This window comes from Pollicipes pollicipes, unplaced genomic scaffold, assembly GCF_011947565.3.
Source record: "Pollicipes pollicipes isolate AB1234 unplaced genomic scaffold, Ppol_2.1 Scaffold_6686;HRSCAF=7923_pilon_pilon_pilon, whole genome shotgun sequence".
In the NCBI taxonomy this organism is placed as follows: domain Eukaryota; kingdom Metazoa; phylum Arthropoda; class Thecostraca; order Pollicipedomorpha; family Pollicipedidae; genus Pollicipes; species Pollicipes pollicipes.
Window position 1 is genome coordinate 36,578,873 of NW_023596921.1, and position 25,761 is coordinate 36,604,633.

General features: G+C 57.0%; 1 protein-coding gene across 1 annotated transcript in view; it reads right to left on the minus strand.

The window, feature by feature from the left end:
• LOC119107080 (phospholipase D1) overlaps positions 1-25,761 on the minus strand; it is a 44,558-nt gene that overhangs the window by 8,361 nt on the left and 10,436 nt on the right. The window contains exons 4-21 of the mRNA XM_037230439.1: positions 23,064-23,258; positions 22,354-22,474; positions 22,020-22,153; positions 21,491-21,599; positions 20,967-21,135; positions 17,965-18,203; positions 17,512-17,619; positions 15,875-16,014; positions 14,989-15,151; positions 14,279-14,310; positions 13,172-13,378; positions 8,285-8,356; positions 7,586-7,723; positions 4,287-4,393; positions 3,414-3,532; positions 2,915-3,028; positions 2,479-2,681; positions 1,826-1,837 (exon numbers count right to left, since the gene is read on the minus strand). Of these exons, the coding sequence (XP_037086334.1) occupies positions 1,826-1,837; positions 2,479-2,681; positions 2,915-3,028; positions 3,414-3,532; positions 4,287-4,393; positions 7,586-7,723; positions 8,285-8,356; positions 13,172-13,378; positions 14,279-14,310; positions 14,989-15,151; positions 15,875-16,014; positions 17,512-17,619; positions 17,965-18,203; positions 20,967-21,135; positions 21,491-21,599; positions 22,020-22,153; positions 22,354-22,474; positions 23,064-23,258 (2,382 nt within the window). The remainder of the gene's footprint in view (positions 1-1,825; positions 1,838-2,478; positions 2,682-2,914; positions 3,029-3,413; positions 3,533-4,286; positions 4,394-7,585; positions 7,724-8,284; positions 8,357-13,171; positions 13,379-14,278; positions 14,311-14,988; positions 15,152-15,874; positions 16,015-17,511; positions 17,620-17,964; positions 18,204-20,966; positions 21,136-21,490; positions 21,600-22,019; positions 22,154-22,353; positions 22,475-23,063; positions 23,259-25,761) is intronic.

The window sequence follows — 25,761 nt, forward strand, 5'->3', positions numbered from 1 at the left end:
ATCTGTGGTCGGAGGAATGTCTGTGGCCGGAGGGGGAGAGGGGTTCTGTGGTCAGGGGGTGTCTATGACCAGGGAGATGTCTGTGGTCGGGGATGTCTGTAACCGGGGGATATCTGGGGCCGGGGAGATGTCTGTGGCCGGAGGGGGGGGGGGGGGTTCTGTGGTCAGGTGTGTGTGTGTGGTCGGGGAGATGTCTGTGGCCGGGGATGTCTGTAACCTGGGGATATCTGGGGCCGAGCCAGCCGCGCTGCACAACACCGAGAGGCGGCAGAGGCCAGAGCGTCTCAGACTGGTGTGTCGGAGCCGGGCCCGTCTGCTGACGGTGGCGCAGTGGCTGCAGCCCGGCCGGCCCGGCCGGCCCGGCTGACCCGGCCAGCACGGCGTCACCGCGGCGCCGGCGACACACGGAGCTGGGCCGGGCCCGCATCCGCCACAGTCAGCTGGCGGCTCCGCTCAGCGTTAGTGAAACGCCGCCTCTGACGGCGGCCGAGGCGGCCATCATCCCATCTACCTGGTGCAGGGGATACCACGGGCTAAAGCCAATCCTCAGGTTAAAGCCAATCCTTGCTGGTGATAGAACGACGGCTTGGCAAACTGGCTCTACTAACCAGGACAACATCCGCACACCAGACAGCAGGCGCTGGTATACTGCGTACACAAAGTATGCCATACGGCACGTGCGGAGTTCAAACCAGTGCATAGCATATGTACATCAAGGATTTCGCAACCAGGAGAGTCTGCCGAAAAATCGCCGGCGAGCTAACTGTGCAAAAAATGTGGCACGCTCTCCAGATTTGTATAGGAACTTTTTGCCATAATTTTCACTCGTCGCTGTAAAAACCGTGAAGTCTGACCATGACGCGGAATCTGTGGTGTTTAAGGACCACATAGCTATTTCAGAGTTGACAGCATCTCAGTTTAAAGCGTATGACTGTAGGTAGAACCAACCGTTGCCAAAAACCGAAAGTGCCAAATCAGGTGTTCAGAAGTTGTTTCGTTGAAAAGCAGCACGTTGGAGTCCGAATCTTCTGATCATTCCAGGAAAATAACTTCGAACATATTCCGGCAGGCCAAATCCCAAAGCGGGCAAACCAGACAAGCTACAGGACAGGTCAGCTGGCCGCATCCACACTACATTAGCGCGAACAGAGCGAGCTCTCACGCTCAGACAACAGCCACCAATCGGCGACAGCGCATGCGGAGTGTGCACAGCGTTTGCAGGGCGGGTGGCGCGGAGGAGTGCGACCAGCGCCGCGGGCGCCGACGCCGCGACGGGCCAAGCCGGAGTGAGGTGCATCGGAGATCTGTGACGATCCGACACGGCACGGTGATGCGATGGGGGTGCACGGCGCGGGGATGCGACGGCGGCCAAAGGGTCTACAGAGACGGAGCGGAGCGTGCGGCAGCGGCGACAGCTGGGCACGGTGCGGAGACGGGCCGTTTCCCAGGCGAGACGAGACGAGGTGTCGGCCACTTACTTCTCTTGACGACTGGACCGCCGCACCGAGTCAACGGTCAGTGCAAGGCCACACACGCACGGCTACAGGCTAACACACGGCAGACGAACCGAAAAATTGTGGTGGTCAGTCACGTGACATTGCAAACGCGCTCATCTAACGAAAAGTGCTACGGACACGCACAAAAATTTGGCAGCACAAAGAGGTGCGTGAAAGTCGCCGCCACTGCGTTCAATGCAGGGGGCGACGGGCAGGAACAGCGCCGATGCTAGGAGCACGGGGCGCACGCGCACACGCACACGCACACGCACACAGGCAGAGGCACAGACGGGCCGACTCACGGTACCCGCCGGGCGCCAGCCACCTACCCGCGACCGTCCCTGGCAGGGGGCCCGGCGCGGGTCAGCGAGCGCACGCGCCACATGGCCGCAACCGCACGGTGGCAACGCGGAGACTCCGCCAAATGGACGGCGACACCATGCCAGCCCACAGACGCATTGAGAGAGGACAGAGCAGCCTTTAACTTGTCTGGTACACCAGGCCTCGTCTTACCAGTTTTGCCAATTTGTTTAAATTTGACCAATTCGGTCGATCCACACCGCTCGTTCGTCTACTGCAGCCGCTACGGCAGCGCTCCGTGTTGCCAGAGAGGCGTGATCATCCCAGCAGATGATTATGCACGCAACCCTCACCGTCAAAATAATAGCACCATCGCCAATGGCCTTCTAGTCGCTGATCACATACTCCTCAGCATCTACGCCCCGAGACAAATCCGTCTGATTGAATTACGTGGGCCGACTGATATGTGAACCTGCAGGAGCCGCGTGACACAAGGCACCGATCATGCGCCTCCATGCTCAACATATAACTTGGCGTTCGCTCCACACATATTTGCCTCACAACACCTACGCAGCACACCCTTGTTTGCCTGCCGCCAGCACCAACGCCTCCCCCCCCCCCCCCCCCCCCCCCCCCCCAGCGAGCGGACGCGGCTCTGCCGACAGCCCTGGCTGGCACGTACTTGTGCGCACGCAGGATGCGCTGGAAGAGCGCCTCACACACGCGGTTGCTGACGTCGGCGTTGATGCCGCAGAGCGAGATGAAGAACTGGTTCTCGATGTAGATGTAGTGTCGCGCGCGGCTGATCAGGTCGACGTACGCCTGCTGGATCGAGTCCTCCGTGTCCTTGATGCCGGCCGACCACTGTGAGGCGCTTCGCACGATCTGGCGACGAGCGGAGAGACTGCGTCGGAGGCGTCCATGAGACCCCAGCAGGACGCCACACCACAGCTGGCGTCACACGACACGACAGTGACGCTGAAACGTCACCGAAAACCACACGGTGAGGAGACCCCATCGGTTTGGGGCTGGGTTAACCAGCAATTCCTCACGCGGGACAACAGCGACGGCAGAACTGGCGGGTGCCACACCGCCCAGCTCAGCGCCCGCCTCCTCACCTGACACTTGGTCTTGTAGCTGGGCGTCGAGAGCACCTCCGGTATGGAGTCGCACGTCTGGTAGCCCTTGGGCAGCAGGAACTCGTAGTCCATGTTGAAGCGCAGCTTCTCCACCTATTCGGGGGGGGGGGGGGGCGGGGTCAGTCACCCCGCCGGCCGGACTCAGACGCGCCGGCACATCGGAGGGGACGCCGCGCCGCCGCCAGCCGATGACTGGCTGACCGACAAACGGTCCACGCTCTCAAACGGAACTCGTGGTTCCACGCTCCGGCAGCAGGCGTCCAACAGAAAGATGTATGGGTGATGATGCAAGATGCATGACGCGCCGCAGCTTAGCGGCATGCCGGATTAGTCACGACGCTCCAACACCCAAACCATCGCCATCATTGTCACATCGTATCATCATAGGGAACAAGAACAGGAAGCACGCCCAGTCCACCTCACACAAGCGCACGTGTCACTCGACCTTCGCCCAGTGCACGCACACGGCGCGCCTGACCTTGACAGCGTTCCAGCGCTGGATGAAGTGGCGCGCCACGTCGCGCGCAGCCGAGCCCACCACGCCCGTGGAGATGTCGTGCCAGGGCATCCTGGGCACTGAGCGGCGGTCGACCTGGTCTGCCGACAGCGACGCAGCGCTCGTCAGAGGGCGCCACACGGCCAGGCCGGCACCGCCGGCATCGGAGCGACGCCCGCCACACGGCCGGACCCGGCACCGCCGGCACTGGAGCAACGCCCGCCACACGGCCGGAGCCGGCACTGCTGGCACCGGAGCGACGCCCGCCACATGGCCAGACCGGCACCGCTGGCACCGGAGGTATCCTTTGAGTGAATGGATTTCTGATGTCGCGGCCCACCTAACCCGTCCTTATTATGAGCCCTATCTCCACCATCCGATCGTAAAATCCGGATTAACGAAGGCACCTGCGGCGCAAGTTTCACATGTCAAAATGCTTGGAATGGCCCGTCCTACCCTCTGCCGTACCCGACCGCGGCGGCCGCCGGCCGCCGCCACCAGCCGCAGGCCATCCCAGTTGGTTGTTAAAAAAAAAAATCATTCGAGCAGAGTCAAGGGCAAATAGCGAGCGCTTGTAGCGACTGGAGGCAATCACACCAGATGAGGGTTAACCCACAAACAGGTGCCATAACCAGCGGGGCCACCGGACGGACGATGCTTGATTTCATCGATCACATCAAGTGTTCATTTTCTCGTCACGCATTGAAAACCGCCTTCCGCCAGACGCTACTGATTACCTGAAGGAGAAATGGTCGCCTATTGTCCCATGACATCAGAAGTAGAATGTGGGCTTGCCAACAACACACAGAGGTCATCAGGTCACACAGGGCTTCTGGACCAAGTCCCGGAGCATACCCATGAACGGGGCGTCCAGCGCGCTGAAGTCCTTGACGATGAAGTTGGTGTAGTCCTTGCCGAACCACAGCTTAGCGGTGAGCTTCTTGACACGGTTGGCGTCCACCCTGCGGCAATAATGTCGTGAAAAGGTAATATTTTCAAGAATAAAGACGGAGATTCCACTGAGGAGAAATGCGCAAAAAAGCCACGACGGGCAGTCAGCCATAACCCCGAGAAAAGTATTGCAACTGCAAAATCCCATTTAATCACATTATTTCCACCAAACAATTGAGGAGTTAATCGAATCTGACATTGCTTGACACTAGGATGACACAAAGCAAGCTTCACAACACGCCACCCCACAACGGAAATCGCCCAGTACCCAGACAACACGATCCACCATTACATAAACCATTGACTGTTACCATTCGTTAGAAGCAGGCGTCTAAAACAGCAGCTTTTTGTCCGCTCGAATGTATGGGTGTGTGCGTGCGTGCGTGCGTGCGTGCGTGCGTGCGTGCGTGCGTGCATGCGTGCGTGCGTGCGTGCGTGGATGCATGCATGCATACATGCGTGCGTGCATACGTGCGTGTGTGCGTGCGCGCGCTTACGTGCACGTGTGTATGCGTATGCGTGCGCGTACGTGTGCGTGTGCATGCGTGTGTGTGTGTGTGTGCGTGGGTTGTATGTGTATGTGCGCTCGACTCCCGGTGATAAGAAGTGGGCAACAAAGCATCAAACCACATGTCTGCAAAACCGGAGCTGGAAACCGGCCCGTGCCCAGACAAAACTAAAAGCCCAGCCAGGCTGAATTGGGTCTGGCTTAGCGGATAGACGAAAATGGACCGAACGAGTTACAATTTCGCCTTTGTTCGCAGAACTGGGGCTGACGTAACTCGTCAGACATATAGACGGAGACGAGCGCGGCGCTACTGTCTGTGTCTGCCGCCGCTGACCGGTGTCGGGCGGCCACGTCACCGACCACACGCTGCTGCTCGGCGAGAGGCCGACTGTCGGCGCCGGCGCCCCGCGAGCACGACAGGACGCGTGGGGGCGGTGTGGGTGCACAGCTCCCACTGCACGCCTGTCAAGAACAGCCCGCACTGCAAACCCCGGCCGACCAGTGCCAGTCCTGGCCGTCCGCACAAGGGTGAACGTGCAGGTAAACACCATCCTGCGACCAACTACGTGCAGTAAGGACCACTACACGCATGCGCTAACTTCACGCACGATATTCGATCATTGATACGGCGCGGAGAACATTTAAGTCTCGTTTCTACTACGGAAGCGACTACACATCTTCAGGCCCATAGTTCCGCGGAGGACCTGTACCTGCCTGGTCTGCAGTATCGACGATGGAGGCCCAAACGCAGCAGGACCTCGTTCATATCTAGTCAAGTGACTGCAGAATCCGGTGCAGATTATGCGGCTGTCAGCTGTTTTTGGCCACAGGTGCCACATCGTTAACCTCGCAGGCAGGCAAACCGCGATGAAGAAGCGCCAAAAGTATCACCTCTCTACTCCACAACAGCTCACGACTGTAGGATGTGCTGCGCATTACGCAGACTTCAGCTGCTGCGGATGAGATGAGCCACTTTTGAGCTCTTTTTGTCTGCGCTTCGCGAGACCCCGGGCTTCAACGTGGAGCCCTAAGCCGCAACAGTGGACCGTCAGAATTCGCAGCGGATTCTGAAGCCAGTCCGCAAGACGCGAACCTGGTCAGTGTTTTCGTACTTGCCAACACAGCGGACGATTCCGCCTCAATAAATGCCCGCGGAGGGTACCTTCGTGCCGCCCAACTTCAACGAACGCCCAGAGCGGCCCCACAACGCCACAGTGACGGGGAACGACACGCACCGCGTACGTCACATGTTCCGTCGCTATAGCAGAACGATCGGAGAGCCCAGGCGGACAGCACGAGCCCCGAGGCGCCCGGGAAGCGTCAGCCGAGCCTCCGACAGCATCCCGCCCCGCGCCATTGTTTACCTCAGCAACACCGCCACCTCAGGACAGCTATGTTCGGTGGCTGGACTCACGCCAGCCAGCACCACAGCGCCGGCTACGGTGTCCGCATCTACCGAGAGTCTGGTTAGCCGGCAGCTGTTAGCTTGACTCCTGCGACTCTGACTCGCACTGTCACGATACGGCTCAACGCTCGGTAATGGATAGTAATACGTGTTCTGAGCTCTTGATTCGTCGTTCCGTCGGCTGTCGCAAAATACGAACAAAATGTATTTGAGCACATTGCCTTCAAGTGCGGGTAACGTTCACGTCGTCCGGACCATGACGGATGAACTTCCAGGCATTGCAAAAGGAACCGCTTTTAAGCAGTATTGTGGTCGCGACAGCCATGCTGTCACAAATAACGAGTCACCCAGATGCCACGCGGATTGCTTGGCAGCCTTTCATGCTATTAGCGACAGCATTGCGCCGTTTGCGGACGTGGTTTACCCGTATCGAAAAATCGATCTACTCCGTGTAAGGTCTCACTGCAGGGCCAGCTAACCAAATGTTTAACATTCATTTCTCGCGGCGACTAGGAAGGGGAGATGCTACAACATATTCGGCTTTCTTCAATTACAGCTTTTCCTTCTTTGGCACCGTAGCAGACTTAAAGTATAACGCATGTGCGAACTATTTCTGCCACCAATTCTCTACCACCATTCCTTCGACTGCTGACAATTTAAACGCGTAAGGTTTTCACCAGCGCTGCGACAATGCAACGTGCACTCTACTTACTCATCTGCTGCCCTACATCGACATCTCTTTCAGTTTACTAGCGAGCGCACACAAGCTATCACATGCACTTGCTACCGGCCCATTATTCGTCCCCTCCCCAACTTCACTATTCCTTCACTGGCATCCCCTGCCGTCCCTTTTTGCTCATTACCATCGTTCGTCGTCCAAATTCACTCATTACCATTGCCCGCCGTTTCACTCACTCATCGCCACCCCCTGTCGTTTTCACTCACTAATCCCCATCGCCCACCGTCCTCACTCAATGCTATCCCTTCTGTCCTCACTCACTCATCGCCATTCTTTGCCGTCCTCACTCACTCACCGTCATTCCCTGCCGTCCTCACTCACTAATCGCCATCGCCTGCCGTCTCACCCTTTCAACGTTATCCCCTGCCGTCCTCACTCACTCATCGCCATCCCCTACCGTCCTCACTCCCTTGTTTCCATCTCCTGCCGTCCTCACTCCCTCGTTACCATCCCTTGCCGTCCTCACTCCCTCGTTACCCTCCCCTGCCGTGGTCACTCCCTCCCCTCTCGTCCTCACCCCCTCGTTACCATCGCCCGCCGTCCTCACTCACTCGTCGAGCATGCCGGCCTCGGCGGCGACCACGGCTGCGGTGACTGGAGCCGCCTGTGCCTGCGGCGCCTTCTCGGCCACCACGGCCTCCTCGGCGGCGGCGGCCGGGCCGTCCTCACCCTCCGCATCGCTGCTGCCCCTGCGCACGCGGCACGAGCGTCACCGCAGCGCCGACGGCCGCACGACACGAGCGGCGGCGCGCAATGACCCACGCCGGGCCACGGCGGCCTGGTCTCGGCGACGGGCGAGGCGAGCACCCGGAGTCAGTCGTGTGGAAGGAGGACATGTTTGCCATGGGTGGTTCACGTGAGCTTCAACACACGATGGGCATCAAGTGGGCGGAGTTTATTACACGAGCGCAACATTGGTGACATTGGAGTGAACGAGATTAACAGAGCAGCATTTATTTACGAGAGAAAGCAAAGCCCAAGCGGATAGCCGTGCCAGGCTTTCGAATGAGGATATGTAAGATCCCATGATAGGTAAAGAGCTGAACGCAACGCCCCGGCCCGCCGACGAAATCTTAACCTGAAACGGAAAGAACGCAGCATAAGTCACGCAACCCAAGCTCATCCATGGCCAAATCCGTGCCAGCTACTACGCTACCAAACGCAGGCCACCAGACCGCACAACAAGCATGCGACCCCAAAACTGAGCCGACGAACTCGTGCTTCCTGCTGGTGTCGATAGATGGCAGCACCTGATCCAGTCGGGCGGGACGATGGCGTCCTGACTGCAGGCCCGGAGCGATCCGTAGTCGACGCGTGTCGACCTAGCGCAGGGGGCACGCGCACATACGGACGGGTCACATTACGGTGTCGATGCGGCCAGCCCCATCCCCGCCCCTCCCGCCATCCCAAGACCAGCCGGAAGGCAGCCGGTTACTCAGCGGCCGCTAACAAGACCTGAGAAACGTGATATTTTGTGGAGACCGGTCGTCATTACCGTCAATCAGACGAAAGCCCCACGTGGCATCTCTGGTGATGTGGGATCCGCTGTTAAACACAGCGTGTGCTGTGATGCGACAGACCGTTCAAACAAAGCTTCCTAGTGGACATATTTTCGCTTTTACGCTTTGTCTTCAGCCGTAACGCTATTGGTTACCATCCTGGAAGCTAGAGTGCTAGCCGGGAGCATTCAGCGCTCATTCCACCGTGCTAGAACCAACACTTAACATGACTTTTACAGCGTACGAATACAACTCAAGGCAAGACAGGTGTAATGCGATTTGGAAGAGCATGCCCTAAGTTTCACATATACAACTCACAAACATTTTAGGTAGGCCGCCACCCCTTTCAGTCAGACGATGTGTCTATGCCTATGTTTATATGTCTTTCCATACGTAACACCATTCCGCATTCCATTTTTAGTGCAGGAGAGCAAAATAAGCTCTCGAGAAACAACGGCACGCTCCTGTGACTCCGAACAAAAAATGGTGGAACAATCTCACGGATTTGCGTGGCCTCGCTTTAGCCTTAGCCGCCGGATCCCAATCAATTTTCCCACAGCTCCGATAGGGGAAAATGGTTAATTTTCCGCCATGTATCGTACACTTCTAATGCCGTGTCTTACTCAATACGGGTCTAATGATGGTAGGTAGAAACTTCCCGAAATAAGCAAATGAATTAATCGCAATGCAAACTACATCGTGACGTTATCTTGTCATGTTTCACCTGTTCATGCTTGCACTTGTGCGGCGAATCCGATGTCAAACAGGTGTGTTTCATCACAGTGTCCAATTTTCTGGATATGATTTATCGTGCACACAGTAACCAACCATGTTACGCATGCCGAGAATAGCCATAGATTCGAAACAGTGGCATGACCAGTTCTCCACGGCCCCATGTCCACTCCATGTCCACCCCATGTTCTCCACGTCCACCCCAAATCAGTCTCATCCGTCGCTTTGAGCTATACATATTGCATTGGTTTTGAGCTTCATTTAACAACCGGCCGACGATTTTAAAATGCTGTGAATCGCTTCGCGGTCACGTGTGGTTTTAGACAGCAGGCGATGATATTGGCCGTTACATGCAGGTACGTGTGTAGGCAGGATGGGGTGACAATCCCCTTACTATAAAAAAGGTATTGGGTCATTGGACTATCAGAAAACATGTGTCAACAATTTTGTCGCCATAATATCCCCACACACACACACACATATATATATATATATATATATATATATTATTGGACAACATTTATTGGTTCCCAGAACACAAATGAAGCATGGCTAATTGAAGTTAATACCAAAAACGTCTCCTGTAGAGCTGCGACTACTGATGATGGAGCGAGTCCAACGGTGCCACACAAAACCCATGCCCGGATGAGCAGTGTAGCACCCTTGAGGTTCTTCAGCGTAGCTTTTTAAACGAATAAAGATGCCTTCCTTCCAGCCAACTTCATCGGACTGGAAGAGGACCAGTCCGTCCGAGTGCGACGCAGGATCCATCAGCGCGAATGCCCCCTCCGTGGCAGCCGAAGGACTTGAAGACCCTAGCGTTCCCGACGATTCTAACCCCATACTAATGGCGGGAGCCGCAGAGCACGAAAACGCGATCGAGCTTGCTCGACGGCGCCCATAACTCTGTGACATAGAACACGTTTAAAACAGCTGATTATTTCAGCCCACATTTGCCTTAGACAGAGCACGAATATGCATCTTGTTTCTTGACGGTCCACTAGATCGATTTATTCATTTCCGATAGTTCTTTAGCCATATTCGACACGTAGAGCAAGCCATGGCACTGCAAACGCATGAGACTTAGCACAGATTTCGCTCATTATCTTGCCTGAGATCACGGTTATTGGATCCAAGGCTACTAAAGAAAGCTACGCAGACGTGACGTCACCATGGGACTAAAATTTGGTAGCCCGCAATATCGTTTCTTGTTAATGCTACGAAAAGGTTGGTCGATACCCGCCAGGTTATTAAAACGGAGACCTTGCCACTGAACTTGATAGCGACCTTGTTTCACATCTTTATTGTAATGTCACAAGAAAAGATGTCATTTTGTATTTCAACCTTTCTGAAGACAAATTAATCCTAGGATCTGATTCCAACAATAAATCCTACTAAACTACATTTTCTACTTTCAGCACCCGCGCCCTATTCGTCGGGGCCAACGCGCATGAATGCGTTTTAATGCGCAAAGCGTTTTTGTAAAAAGCAACATTCATACGTAAATAAACACATATCATACGTAAAACTTACACTAAAATAATTAATGGACAATGATTGTGCATATGCCTTCGTGTTGCGGCACCTAAATGGAGTGAAATGTGAAAATAAGGTAATGGGAGGAGGGTGGGCGCCAATAATTTCGCTGTTGCTGTGCTGTGATCCTCCTAGGTGTTGATTGACTTGCTGATGTATACTGTTGGATGAGTTACATGCAAATCGTGCGCAAACAATACCCCACTGCACTAAAATATCCCGATTAAACTACTTCAGAGATAATACGGGCCTCGACTTTTTGACTGGCAGAAATTGCAAAACTTGCCAGAAGTCGGTCCATTTAACAGGAAAATTTTGCTATCCTGAACTGAAATGGCGTGCTGTATTTAAGCACCCCCTTCCCCCCCCCCCCCGAGGTTCACCGCTCATTACCCCCCCCCCCCCATAAGGGTAGGCCAACCCTGCATCCACCCCGACAACACTCCCCTTAGGGCTACAGGGTGTGCGTTCCAATGCTCGTCCCAGGGTGCTGCGAGCCCATCTGGCCCGCCGTATCTCATTTCCATCCTATGTTGTTGTTGCTTTTGTGTGATGTTCTGTTTTACACGGACTGTTTCTAAGCACTTCCGGCTAGAGTTCCTCGGGATAAACCACTGGTGAATGGGTAACCCCAGCTGTCTGCCAGGGGCAGGCTAGAAGCGCATTTCAGCAATAATTGCTAGGCTCTGGTGCAAACCAAGATAATTTCCCAGCTGATAATTTTTCATTGAGTGTGCTAGGTCGAAACAAATTCAGCTTATGGAAATATATGTGTTTAAACCAACTCACAAAGAACAGCGTTTTTACGTCACCATAGCGCTGATGCCATATGACTTAGTTCCATACTGACGTCACAGCACTGCTACCCAGAATGCAGTAATGTGGGGCTTGACTGAATCTACCTGAGATGCGCGATGATAGATCGGGGTCCGGCGGCTAATGCTAATGGCGCAACCGGATCTATAAACCACGTGGGATTTGCGTCAGGATCGCTTCCATGTCTTTGAACCACGACAGTGACATTAATCAGTCCATTACTGAAGAAACTAACTGTTAGTTGTTCGCATTTTCAAATGCTGGTATCTCAAAAAAGCAGCGCTGCAGCTTTAGTTCCGGCACAAACACAGCATAACCCAAACTTGACGTTTAGCTGCGACGGCGTTCGACCGGTAACCACATCTCAAAACCCGTCTGCCTGACAGGCTACGCCGCCGCCTGTAACTGCGCAGCACGTGACGTCGGCGCTCGGATGCGGCCCACCACGATCGATCACCCGCGCGTAACAGCAGCGTGTCCGAAATCACCTCCGGGTGTCGCCTCCCGGGGTCGTCCACCGCTCACGTGGACTCGGCCCGTGCCTGTGACAGCGGCGACATCCGGCCGCAGTGGCCGACACACCGCGCTCGGCGCCCGCTGTGGTCCCAGTTAAGATTGTCCCAATAGAACGGCCTGAACATGGCAGGATACCGCCGCGTCACGAATGCCAGGCAGGTGCACTGCAGGAGTGCCTGAATATAAGCAGCAGTATGCGTGGAATGAGACACTTTTCCACAGTGAACAGGTTGCATTTTGGTCCTGCTTTTCACACACTGCTGAAAGTAGGTGCCCCAGTTCCTCTGCCATATACATACACAGCTTCGCAGGACTACTGCTTTGCAACTATGTGCTGTGCGTTTAACACCACTTCTAAGCGTGCTTAGAGTACACGACGCCACATAATGTCACGTGCTTCTGATGCATGGCGGCGCGGCCGGTGCGTCCAGTGACGTCAGCGCCGCCGCGGCCCGCTCGGGTCACGCAACCTTTCGCATGCCGCTAGCGGTCGACGGCGGTGCGCGGCGTGCCCGCGCCCGCGCCATGCACTGGCCGTGTCAGGGCCGCGTGAGGCGGCCAACGCTCGTGCTCCCGCCCTGGCGGCGGCAGCCGCACCGGACACTCACACGGAAGGCTGCCGAGAGAGCCGCCGCCGCTGCCGCCGCAGCCTGGCGGCACACGGCGCCGTCAGACAGGCGGCTGGCCGCCGGCGCCACGCACCCGTCACGGCCGCACGCCGCGCCGCCGGCAGCGGCTGCGGCCGCCGAGGGTCGGACGGAGGCACCACGGGTCGACAGTCGCCGTCGGCATCCTGGGTGGACGCGGCCCCACCCACTCCGTCGCACGCTCGACAGCTCGGGGCACGAACGACACGCACCCGCGTCCCTTGCACCCCCCACGGAGTTAGTCGCACGTGCGTGTCCGCACCACACCGGCTGACCAGCCGCTGCTAGACATGCCGCTGCCGCTGACACCGTCTTCGAGCAGCTCGTGTTAGTGCTGCGACGCCGCCTGTCTGCCATCCTGCAGCGGCCCACCCCGCCCGCCCAGCCTTACCTGTGCAGATGGCGGCGGCTGCGGTCGGCGATCCCGTGCGACCACACGCTGGCCACCTCGCGCATGCGCACCATGTTGCGCATGATGCGCCGCCGGTGCGTCGGCGGAGTCTCGCCTTTCATCGGCAGCTCTTCGTCCGGCTCTCCGTGCTCGGAGCCGTCGCCATCCTGGGCCAGCGCCGCGTCCACCACATCTCCGGACATGACGCTGCAATCGTCGCCGGCGGGGCGCGCGTCAGGCGCGGCACGCCGCCGGGGCCGGCCAGGTCGAGGCCGGTCACGGCCCGGGACGCGTGCACAGGCCACCAACACCGGGCGGACACGGGCGGACGGGACAGCTGGCGGCGCGGGGCGGTAGCCACGGACCGTTAACCGGGCTTACTTCGCAGGATAGGTTATGTGAATTGGACGGCTATTATGCGGATCCCCACACCGAGCTGTCCTGACAGAAGTGTTTGATTAAATCGCTCCAGGCCAAAGGGAATAATCAGGAAAGTGAATATACGGAACTTGAAGTTCGAGATAAACTAGAAATGGGTGATAAAAATGTACCGGGGAAATGCAGCAAATTTTTGCAAAATCAAATGAAATGCAAAATTTGGGACGTCCTTTCAGCATAGCCTCGCCATACTTCAACGGTAAGATTGAGGGTAACATGACAGACTGCTCGAGACAGGCACCACCTTGGATCAGTAGGACGGCTTCCAGTACAGGATGAGAGGACAAATGGACGCATCACATGGCACGTCTAGAAACACATCTATGACTGAAGTCATGCTCACCAAAATATAGCAAACCCGAACACATCACCCTTTACGGAGGTCATACGCTCCAAGGGTGCTGGCAGTGCCGTCGACGGGAATGGGAGGGGACAGGGAGCCGTGGAACATGTCAGCATCAAAGGGGCACGACATGAGCCAGTCAGCACAGCCCCGACGATCGAGGGAACAAGGGAAGGGAACATATTGCTGAAAATTGGGAGGGAGCATATATGTATGATGTGGAAGATGTCTGATTGTAGAGTGCCTCAATCAGGAGATGAGGTGGAATGTAGAAAAAGGAGAAAGATAGGGGGGGGGGGGGGGGAAACGTAACAAAACATACTTACTGCGGTTGCATCTCCACAGGGAGCTCTTTGGCCTGGAAAGAGGAGAGCGGCACTGTGAGTCACCAGCCCGCATCAGCTCCAGTACAGCGCGCACATCGGCATGATCAATCATAACACGCTCAGGAAAACGAATGAAATTGATATCCGAGGGGCCTCCACAACTCTGTTATCTTCATCTTCCTTTGCATCTATCTTCGTGCATGCTATCCTCCTTTCATTCGGTCTACAACAACGTGTGACAGTCAGTCAGGTGACCGTTACGAGTCTTAGTGTCTTCACAGCGCGTCACATTACCGTCACACGCCTTGACATGGCAAACGCCACTGATCTCGGTGGTGGTGTACAGGGCACCGTTCTCCTTCCCCTCCCCCCCCCCCCCCTGTTTTGACATGGGAAACACCACTAATCTCGGTGGTGGTGTACAAGGCACCGCTCGCTGCCCCCCCCCCCCCCCCTTCCGTTTTTACAATGGAAACGTCGCTGATCTCGTTGGTGGCGTACAAGGCACGGTCTCCCCCCCCCCCCCCCCAGCGCGCAGGCCGCCCCTGACAGGCTCCGGGCCAGGGCGGCCAAAACTGCCAGACCCGGCCCCCGTCTGCCCAGGAGACGCCACGGACGGCGGTTCTCAGCGCCGGCGCCCGGGCCCAGACCGCACAGCACGGCTCCCAGCCCCGCCCCCACTCCAAGCACGGACGGCGGCGGCGGCCCACCTGCTCGGCGTTGGTGACAGTGCCGATTGTGACCATGTTGGTGCCCTGCGCCAGCGCCAGCAGCGTGTGTGGCAGCTGAGAGCCGGCCGGCGTGCTGGAGGTGACCGGCGCCTGGAAGTGGCCGGCCCGCTCCAGGTCCGCCACGCTGCCCAGGTCGGTCAGCCTGCCGGTGGACACAGGGGGCGGGGCGTGATACCAGCGGCATCGGGGCTCTCAGAAGATGCGAGTCTAATGCCACAATAGGACACGACAAACATTAACACGCTACTCTGCTGCAATCATGGCTTTCGAAAGTAAAAAAGGAACAATTGGTCGCTCAATTCCCGTCTAAATCACGAATTTGTCATGGTGCCACCAACAGACCTACAAGCACCCCAACCAAAAAGAGATTTCGAGCACATGGAAGAAACTATAATATCGTTAATGCGCGGTAAGATGTTAAGTTTGTGAGTTTAGCTATTGAGATAAAACGCAGGCTGTAAAAACAAACTATTTTGAGTAAATATAGAAACAGTATGCTTGAGCAAAACACAACAAAACAGAAAAAATAAGTCAAGGCTTTTTGTTCTTCTCCAGTTCTAAAGGAACTTCTTCTGTCTAATGCCGAAGCTATAGAGCAGCCAATGTGTCGACGTGACCCTGACAGAACCGGGCCTGTTACGCTCACGCTGTCTGTGCGCCGGCCGCCGCCAGGGGACACCCAGACACCAAGTGCCAGTGCGCCGGTTCCAGCGGCCCCTGCCACCGCCCGGGATACCCGGACACCAGGCGTCGGTGCAGCCAGCCCCAGTGGTGCCGGCCGCCGGCCGTCGCCCGGGACACCCGGACACCAGGCGTCGGTGCGGTCAGCCCCGGCGGTGCCGGCCGCCGCTCCATCGCCGCTCACCGATGGAAGAAGTCGTCCCAGCGGCCGTAGCAAAGGTCGATGCCGCCCACGAAGGCATAGTTCTGGTCCACCACCACCAGCTTCTCGTGGTGGGCCCAGAACAGCACGGCCGAGCTGGCGTGATCCGGGTGACGCATCACCTGGCGGCAAACAAAACTTGCCAACATCGCCAGCATAAGGACAAGCACAGCCCTAAAACCACTTCACACCGTAGCTAAGTGCACGTATCGCAGCAAACTCAGTAACATACACAAAACTTACGTAAGGCCAAATTTGGACTTTTGTGACTTTTTGCTCTTGACGCTGACATCACGTCACAGGACGAACAACGACTGAAAAAACAGGCCGAGCGGCGAGACGCGTCACAGGAACCTCAGACAGGACATCGCCGATAAACTAAGACAAGACTTGGGACGGGACACGCTCACGAAGGTGGCACAAGCTGTACTTAACGAAGGGTACACCAGCTGTCATGTTTGCACATGCTGATGAACACCAAACATTAATAACCCCACTATATTAGACAGATACTCCCCCCCCCCCCCCACATACACGCATCATTAACACTAGTAGGACACTCAGAAATTCCAGAACCCTAATGCTACCTGAGAACAGAACATCTTTCCAATGATCAATCATACTACACGCCACAAACATATGGACCAAATACCTGAAAAACTCCGCGCACAGACATCCCGCAAGAAATCAAAGAACTTGCAGCAGATTTGATCGGCACGGACACACCTCCATACTTCTCATACGGGTAAACATTCGGAAGCATCTACCAAACCCAAATAAGGACCGGGGCTTCCCTGTCCACGCATTTGTCTTTCCGATTCAAAAGTTTCCAGTTCCTCGTGTCTGCGGCAACAGCTCCGAAACAATTTTCCTTCCATCCTCTTTTGCCCACTATTTCGACGCCGCAGACGCAATCTCTTCCAGCATTTCACACAGATATTAGGTCCCTGTTTCGATTAATTCCGAACACCGACACCATACATGCACTAATGTACGGAATAAACGTCAGCAGCCAGGACAGTCGGGTGCTTGCGGCGTGTTTCCAGAACCATATCATTAAAACGCTACAACTGCGACGGGAGACGACGGCGACGGCGACGGCTGGCGCTGGGGCGGAGGCTAGTTGTTGAAATGGCACGTGAGGCGGCTGTTTTCTGTCTTCCTTCTTTTGAGAGGCGCCCCGATACGGGTCTTATGACTTCTACATTAATCCTCTTCATTTGGGCATGAATGCGTGAATGACTAAGCATCAGTCATGAATCCTTTCATGTAAGTATATTATGTCATATCTGTGTATATTTACAACGTGCATTATACAAATGCACTGTATATGCACATTCCCCCACAAACGCAAGAAGTATATCTATGTTATCATACCGTTTTTTCACTTCTTGAAACAACATAAAACCAAAGGAACACACAAACACATGTGTGACGTTACTGGCCGGCTCAGCCAGCCGGATTGGTTCCCGATCTCGGATGTGCAGCCACGGCCCGTTACGTGTACAGGGCGGCAGGCAGAGCGCGGTGCGGCCGGCTGCCCCTCCCCCCCCCCCCGCGCGCGCACCGGGAGACGGGACAGTGCTGACGAGCTGACCTGCAGCACACCTGACGCCTACCTTGATGTTGTCGTGCTGCATCAGCTTCTGCTTGCTGTAGAAGCTGTTGATGCCCAGCGCCATCTCCACTTCTTTGTACAGCATCACGTACACCTTAATGCCTTGTTTCTGCAAGCCATGGACAATGCTGGATGGTTGATAAAGATTACGTGGGACGTCCAGGACAGCAACGCTATGCCAGCCTTACACAACATATCCGTTAGAATACGACTGCGAGCATGTGGACCAGGTGCAAAAGGACCCCGTGAAGTCAACAGCAGAAATGCTGACGATCATCTGGGCTTACCGACGCTTCACTTACTGGGTGACTTCGGCCACGAGTACTGACACTACTAATGCCACACGGAGCCCTCCCCAGCAAGGCCCTCTCCCACCACGTGCCGGCTTCAGGAGCTCCCTGGTCCACCACGTCTCGGGCGGTGCGATAGGCCGACCCCAGCCCTGGCCACGTACCGCCTTCCTGAGCAGGACCTGGTCGAGCCGCCAGTACTCGGAGTCGAGCGCCGGCCGCTTGAGGAAGATCTCCGGGCTGAGCCACCAGTCGGTGATGAAGATCTCCTCGCGAGCCGCCTCCAGCGTGTCGGCCACGTCGCGGAAGTACGTGCTGCCGTCCACGTACCAGCGAGAGCGGCAGGAGCACTCGCGCACCGGCGCGAACGACTCGTACCGGTTCGCCTCGACGAACTCCTTGCCTGCATTGCGCGGCGGGACGTCATATGAGATGGAGTTGGGGCGGGGACTCTAGGGGCGGCCGGAGCGTGACCGGAAGGCGGCCACAGGGGTGGCGACGCGACAGCCGCCCGAGGCGCGGTGAAAGCCATGGTACGGGGACGTCAAATAAAAAATCAACTCCGAGACGATGCGTCTGGTGAGCAGGCAAAACAGGGCAAACCAAGGCCGAGCCGGAGCTCAAGCGGCGGCGGCGGCGGCGGCCGACCCATCGACCGTCTGCCGACCGACCAGGTCAAGGAGGACCAATTGAACGATGGCCTCGATCCAGAGCTCGTCCATTCAGAAGACCGTTTCTCCGTTCCGTTCCTGTTAACTTCTACAAGGCTTTTGAAACGACCTTATGATGACACAATGCTTGGAATTTGTGGTAGGGACAGAGCATCCTTGGTGCACAGGCGATTCAGTATGCCATCGCACACATTACACATAACAGCGGAAATATGTGGTGATTTGCAACAGTTTTCAAAGTTTACATTTTCTTCCTTTACCTCCTTACAAACCAAATTTTTACACTCACATCCAGACAGGAATGCTACTTTTTAAGTCAATTGGCTCATATTAGTCATAATTATAACGTATTACATAACACATATATAATATAACATATAACATATTATATGGCATATTAGTCATAAATCAGTCAATTTAAGTCAACGGGTAGGCCAGCCGATGAGATAGACTTCGCCTGGTCTCAAAACCTGATTTATCCGCATTGAGAGGGTGGCATCCCTGCATTCGGACTCAAAATCGAGTATGTGGCACCGGCCTCCGCGCTCCACGCTGGCCGCCCAGGACCGATGTAATAGGACGCTTGCCGCATCTGAGCCATGGCAATGTAGCGACATCTTTACGCAGAAGCGCCGGCCGAGCCCCCTAACGCCGAACACCGGATCACATTTTCCTAGCTCTCACGACATACATCATATTGCCGGACCCACGGCCTCCGCGGCGTAGTTATTCGCCGCGCGGGCATTAATCTCGAAGCCCGCACAGAGCGCCGCCCTGCCGCATGACGCATGTGGCCATGGTCAGAGCCATGGCTACGCCAGATCCCGACAGATCCCGACAGATCCTGCGTGCTGCGCATCAGCGCCCGACCCGGACAGGCCGTCGCATCAGCGCAGCGATGGGCACCGCCCGGCTAATGCGGGCAGCGCGCACCGCCACGCCTCCGCTGGCTTACAGCTGACGTGCTGCCAGCCGAGCGCGTCCTGGGTGCGGCGCATCACGTGCCGCTATCAGAAGCGCTCAACCTTGACAAAACGTCTGACGTCAGCTCCCACCTCACGCCATACTCCCCAATGTGCACAATGTGTGTTGTTATTTTACTATTATTCGATGCTAGCGCCCATATTTTTTTACAAACAGCTTTATTAGAATATGTAATTCCTTGAGTACGGAGCAATATGAGCAATGCTATTATGAAGCAGAATAGTCTTTATTGAGGGGATTTCACTCTTTTGCAGCTATCGCTCACCGTACGATTGCTGTCGTGACGACGGTGGCCGCGAATGCAGCGAAGAAGCGTAGTGCTGTTACAAAGCGCTAGCAGCGTAACTTGGACTCGAAATAAGTAAAATGTATATTCCCATTAGGTATGAAATGTCCTGTAATGGCACTACCTAGCGCTATTATTAGGCGCACCTAATCCTGACGTTTCACAAGAGCACGTTTTTGAACTATAATCACAAAGGTGGGGAACTCCTGTAACAAGATGCGCTTTTTCCGTGGAATTGCTGTATTACTATGAGCAACCACAAAGTATGTATTAACATCGTGAATATTCATATTGGCTGCCGCACTCCCGCACTGACGCCTTGTATTGTACGGAATGATGACGCCGGACTCCCGTGGTCTGTCCACACATACTTTTTCAACGCACGTCGAAAGTAAGCGATGTTAAAAACAAAAGTGTGACGTGTGACACACACCCGGAAGTACGTGTACTTTTGAGGGTGCTCAATTAAGATCGAAGGGAGCTTCCTCACTGCAGTGTACCCCATCACCAAGATCCAAATGTCCGCTTGAATTGACCTGAACATTTCGGCATGCAAAAGAGCTCCAATCGATAAGCCACCACTGATCGCTCACAGACATGACGAGAATAAGTCGTGTGTTAGGCGTTCAAACTTGCAGCACAATTACCTGCACTTCTCTACTTTAAGAGACTGTGCAGCATGACCAGTTGGGAGATGTGAGAGAAAAGCAAGTCCGTCCAGTGGCAGTGACTGTCGAAAAGCATGATGCATGCGGCGACAGTATGCTGTACGCAGGGGCATGGACTGTAGCGCAGGCCTATGCACAAGCGTCCAACACGCTGGAAGAGACGCCTTCAGGCGCCGAGATGGGCGGGCTGTGGGCGTACGCCGGGATGGTTGGTCTGTACGTGTGCACCGGGATGGAGTGGACTGTGGGCGTGCGCCGGGATGGGTGGACTGTGGGCGTGTCGGAGGGGGGGGGGGGGGCTGTGGGTGTGCACCGGGATGGGTGGTCTGTACGTGTGCGCCGGGATGGCGCCGGGATGGGTGGGCTGTGGGCGTGTGAGGATGAGTGGGCTATGGACGTGCGCCGGAGTGGGTGAGCTGCGGGCGTATGGGGATGAGTGGGCTGTGGGCGTGCGCCGGAGTGGGTGGACTGTCGGCGTGTGGGGACGAGCGGGCTGTGGGCGTGGGCCGGAGTGGGTGGGCTGTCGGCGTGCGCAGGGATCTCTCGGACCCGCTCACCGTAATTCTCGTAGGAGAGCTTCAGCGCGTCCATCCACTCCTTGGCCTTGCGCTTGGTCCAGCAGGAGACGAGCAGGTTGCGGCTAGAGTTGACGATGGTCAGCGACTTGGCCGTGTCCGAGCCCAGGATGCCACGGTTCACGTCCCAGCCGCTATCCATCAGCATCACCTGAGCCCCGGGGAGCGGGCGGCGCCACGGGTCACCACAGGTCGCGGACGGACGCACAGCCCAATGACGGTCGACGTCGAGGATTTGCCGCCATCGACCCGACAACAATCGTCAACAACAAACAACGCCAACCACTAACCACAACAAATATCACTGAACCTGTGACAACTGGACCGCCCGTCATCACTGTCTCGGCGACATTCTGTCAAGCACTGCCCAAACCACGTGCCTCCCTGCGGGAAGCCTGACATACACGGCTTCGTCTTCGCCCGGCAATACTGCTACCGACCGGCTGGACTGACCGCTGCCCCTGCCCCTGCCAGGGCCATCACCGGGACACAACGGAGACGCTTACCGAGTGGAGCGAGCCGTCGCGGGGCCGCACGTACGCCACGTACGTGTCCTTGATCATCAGCCAGCGCTTCCGCCAGAGCGTGAAGCAGTTGGCCGCGCACTTGCGGCACCTGGAGAGCACGTCGGGAGGAGGATGGTCAGCGGCGCACTCAGTCAACAGTGCCCTTCGCGTGGTGCCGAGGCCACCAGACGCAACACGTTTCTCGTTCATCGACCCCGCCACCGCCGGTTCCACGGACACCCCTGATCAGCACGCGGCCGCGGCACACCAGCGCCGGCGGCGTCATCCCAGTGCAGCCTTTCACGCGGGCGAACAATACCCCAGGATGGGAGACGCCAGCGGCGCAGGTGCGCGCGCGCCGAACGGTCCCGCCGCTGGCAGCCCGGCGCCGCCGCGGGGACCGGGCCGAGGCGCCATCAGCCGCGCCGAACGGCCCCGCCGCCGGCCGCCCGGCGGCGCCGCGGAGACCGGGCCGGGCCGCCATCAGCCGCGGCCCACTGCCGCGACGCTCCTGCCGGTCCACACTCACTTGAAGCAGAGGCCGCAGTAGACGGGGCCGCGGTTGCCCTGCTTGCTGCCGACTCGCTTGCGCACTAGGCCCTCCTTGCCCTTGATGCCGAGCTCGTGCACGAACGACCACTGGGACACCTCCAGGAACTCCAGCTGCCGGGGCGGTCACGGCAGGTCAGCGCGCGCCGGCGCCACGGCGCTGACACCCTCAGCGGTCGCTGAGACGGCACGTCACACCCCTGGCAAACACGCCGCGCCACCACCAGCCTCTCAGCGCTCTCCCGTCGACTTCCGAGCCGCCGCTCGCGGAGCTGAGCCATCCCGCAGCGTTCGGCGCCGCCTCCCCGCCTCACCGTGTCGTGGTGGTTGCGGTAGAGCCGCGAGCGCAGCACGGCGTTAATGTACTCCTCCAGCTGCTTCATGCGCTCAGGCAGCTCGTCCTCGGTCAGCATCGAGTCGCCGCGCTTCGGCATCCTGGCGGCAGGGCGGCCGACTGTGGTGCGGACGGCCAGACAGCGGCCTCGGCACCCGGTGGGTGTACAGAACGGCCGGGCGGCACGCACATCGCCGGATGACAGCTAAAGAGTACCTCAAATATAGTGACCACGTGGACAGGGCCCACCCAGGAGTGAAGTCGGTATTCTGCGACAACATACGCCATGCACATACGTCAAGACAAATTGCCCTTGCCAGCTGCCAACAAGCTACATAAATAAGGTCCATTTGATTTTGGCACCGTTGTACACGAACCCTTCATTCATGTTTAACGGGAATCAACCACGCTAATATTTATATATGTCCGCAGAGAAGTGGCTAAATTTTGAAGAGCCCGCTGAGTGTACGGCGAGCGAAGGTCAAGGTGCACTGGCCACGAGGGTGAGTCTCCTAAACACTCTGCGCACTTCGGGTACTGATCTCAGAGCCCGGCCGCCTCAGACATTTGGAGTGGAACGCTGTGCGCATCCGACCGTCTCCGTACCATCACCTGGGCACCATCACGTCACGTCGCTGCCAGGGGGCCGCCTCGGCTCCGACCGTCTCCGCTCCGCCGCCGCCTCCTCACCTGGGGATTGCCGGCTGATCCTTGGCCTTGTTGCCCTGCATGTAGGTCTTGCGGCGCAGCTTGTGGTGCCGCGTGGGGAACGGCAGTCGCATGGCCGTGCGGAAGAGCCTCAGCGACTTGTGCAGGCTGCTGAAGTGCTTGTAGCGGCGCCGGATCACCCACCGGAACGGCCCGTGTTGACATTCCAGCTTATATCTGCGGCATGGCCAACCAGTCACGGCCTCGCGGGAACACGGGACTGGGTCTCACTGAAACACCAGGTGCTCGGAATGGGCGGTCTATTCTGTGTACCAGGGCCTAATGGAAGCGAATGTCCTCACAAGGATCAAAAGCCAGGACTCCACCGCAAAACACGGGCGGATCTGTGTGCAACCGGAATCATTAGACGACGAGCCTGAGACGGCGCTAGCACTGGCAATTTCGACACCCCGTTGCCAGGGCAGCAACGTATCGCAAAAGGTCACATCGAAAAAACTTAACGCGAAAGACCGTTGATGAAATATAGCACGCACGGATGCGCCAAAAATAGACCGGGTTGCCGCTTATGACGTCATCCTGTTATTGAGACATGCTGCCGGGACACGAAAGGCTGGCTGCTTCCACAGTTAAAAAGCGCTGTCCCAAGCCAAGCCAAGGGCCACTTACAGGGAACAGTCTCAGCCGAAACGCATTGGATGCACGTCCCTCGCTGCCAACACAACTGTTGCCCAGGGGACAGCGAGGCTGATGTCAGGCACTTCATAGCGCCCGCCCCCACATACCGCTCTCGCCACGGCCAGGTCCGTTCAGGTTCCTGACCGCGGCCAGGTTCTCACGAACAATCGCATTACTCGGAGGCAAGGCAGGTACAGCCGAGGCCGCGCCACGGGCAGACAAAACTATATAGGCGTGAACTGGCTCACCACCAGCCGCGAGACGCTGTCCTGAACGTTTGCCACTAGCCTGACTCGCCCCACGTCCACAGTCAGCCGCATCACGAGTGGGCTCCGTCGGCACGGGCGCAGCTCGCGCCAATGGGGCCCGAGCGCGGCCGCACCCGGCGGCGCCACTCACAAGTACGGGTTCAGCAGGTTGGAGGTGCTCGTGCGCTCGAAGCCCGTGACCTGCACGCGGATCGGGTGGTTGGGGATGAAGCAGCGCCGGTTCACCGACTTGAAGTCCTCCGGCGGCGCGTGGATGCTGGAGAACGGCAGCATGTGCTTGGCTGCCAGCCAGGGGCGCCAGTTAGCCGACGGCGTGTGGGCGGCCCGCGGCGGCGTCGGCTGGCACGCTACGCGCAGTGGCGGACCGGCCCGGCCCGGCCCGCCACCGCCTGGGCACGGACCGTCGCCGGCGGCGACACACGTACACAACACACATACAGTGCGCGCCACACCGAACCCAGATGGATCTGGCGACGGATCTGGAGACGGATGTAGTGGCGGATCTGTACCCAGCAGGTGGGCAGCAATACCTCCCAATACATTCGGTTCCGTGTCGGTAAGGTACGCGGGAGCCTTGACAACGCAGAGGTCCTGATAACAGGACGCCTGACACGCACCTACGTATATACTCGAGATACGGATCTCCAGGAGTGCACAGAGCGCCCTCGATAAGCGCAAGCTCACACAAAGAGAGAACGAGGGGTAAACCCATATTTTAGGGGCCATGCAAAGAGAAATACGTTATCATGTAACCAATCAAAGACAGAGAACAGCATGGAACACAGGGAGCAGAGAATGAGAAAGAGCGAAAATGCCCAACCGGAAGACGGAAGTGCAGTGTAAGCACGTGGCCAAGCATGATACAAAGTAGAACATTGGGGAGAGCGAACACGAAACTACACCCCACAATCACCGCAATGCCATGCCATATCTTACCCCTTCGTCGTCTAGCTGCGAGCGAAAATGTGTTCACAAATGAAAGCTACCCTCATATTATCGATGCACACAAATATATCTAAAAATCATAGATCTGGAGGGTCAAGGTGCAGATAGGAGCATAGCTGAACAACCGTCCATGAAGCATGCATTCATTGGCAACAAGGTTGTGTTTTCGAACAGGAGTCGCCGACTGAAGGTCGAAGGTCGTCAAGTGAGGGATCAGTCACGCATACAGCACACTTGTCCTCAGTCAGCTACAAGTGGTGGGTGAGCAGGTGTACATTAGCACGTGATTGCTGACACGTGACGTACCATCCCCACTTAGGGCGCGGGAGGGGCCGTTAACGAAGACCCCGCCCGAACAGCTAACATTCTTCTAAAAATACTACAAAGCGGACGGATGCTGTGCTTCAGCTGCGATAGGAAATGGCCTCCGTCTGTCATAAGCGCTACATGGACGTCGTGCGTGGGCATAATCCAAAGCCCTGGCAACGCGGTCACATTATGCTGCTCCGGTTATGTGCGACGAAGCTGGAGCAAGAGGTGGCAGCATTCCTCCCTCGTGTTCTCATAACGGAGCTGCGGCCGCCGTTTGCACGCTCCGACGTAAGAAAATCCCCCCACAATCCACTGACGGGGAATTAACCCCGACCCCGATCCCGGTTCTCACCAGGGTCGCACCCCTGACCCACCGCGCCCCGGTCCTGACCTTGAAACCGACCTCGATACCACCCCTGACTCTGACCTTGACCTTGGCCCCGACCTCGACTTTGGCCCCGAGCCGACCCGACCTCGTCGACGGCGCCGCTCACCGTCGGCCTTCCCGTCGGCGTCCA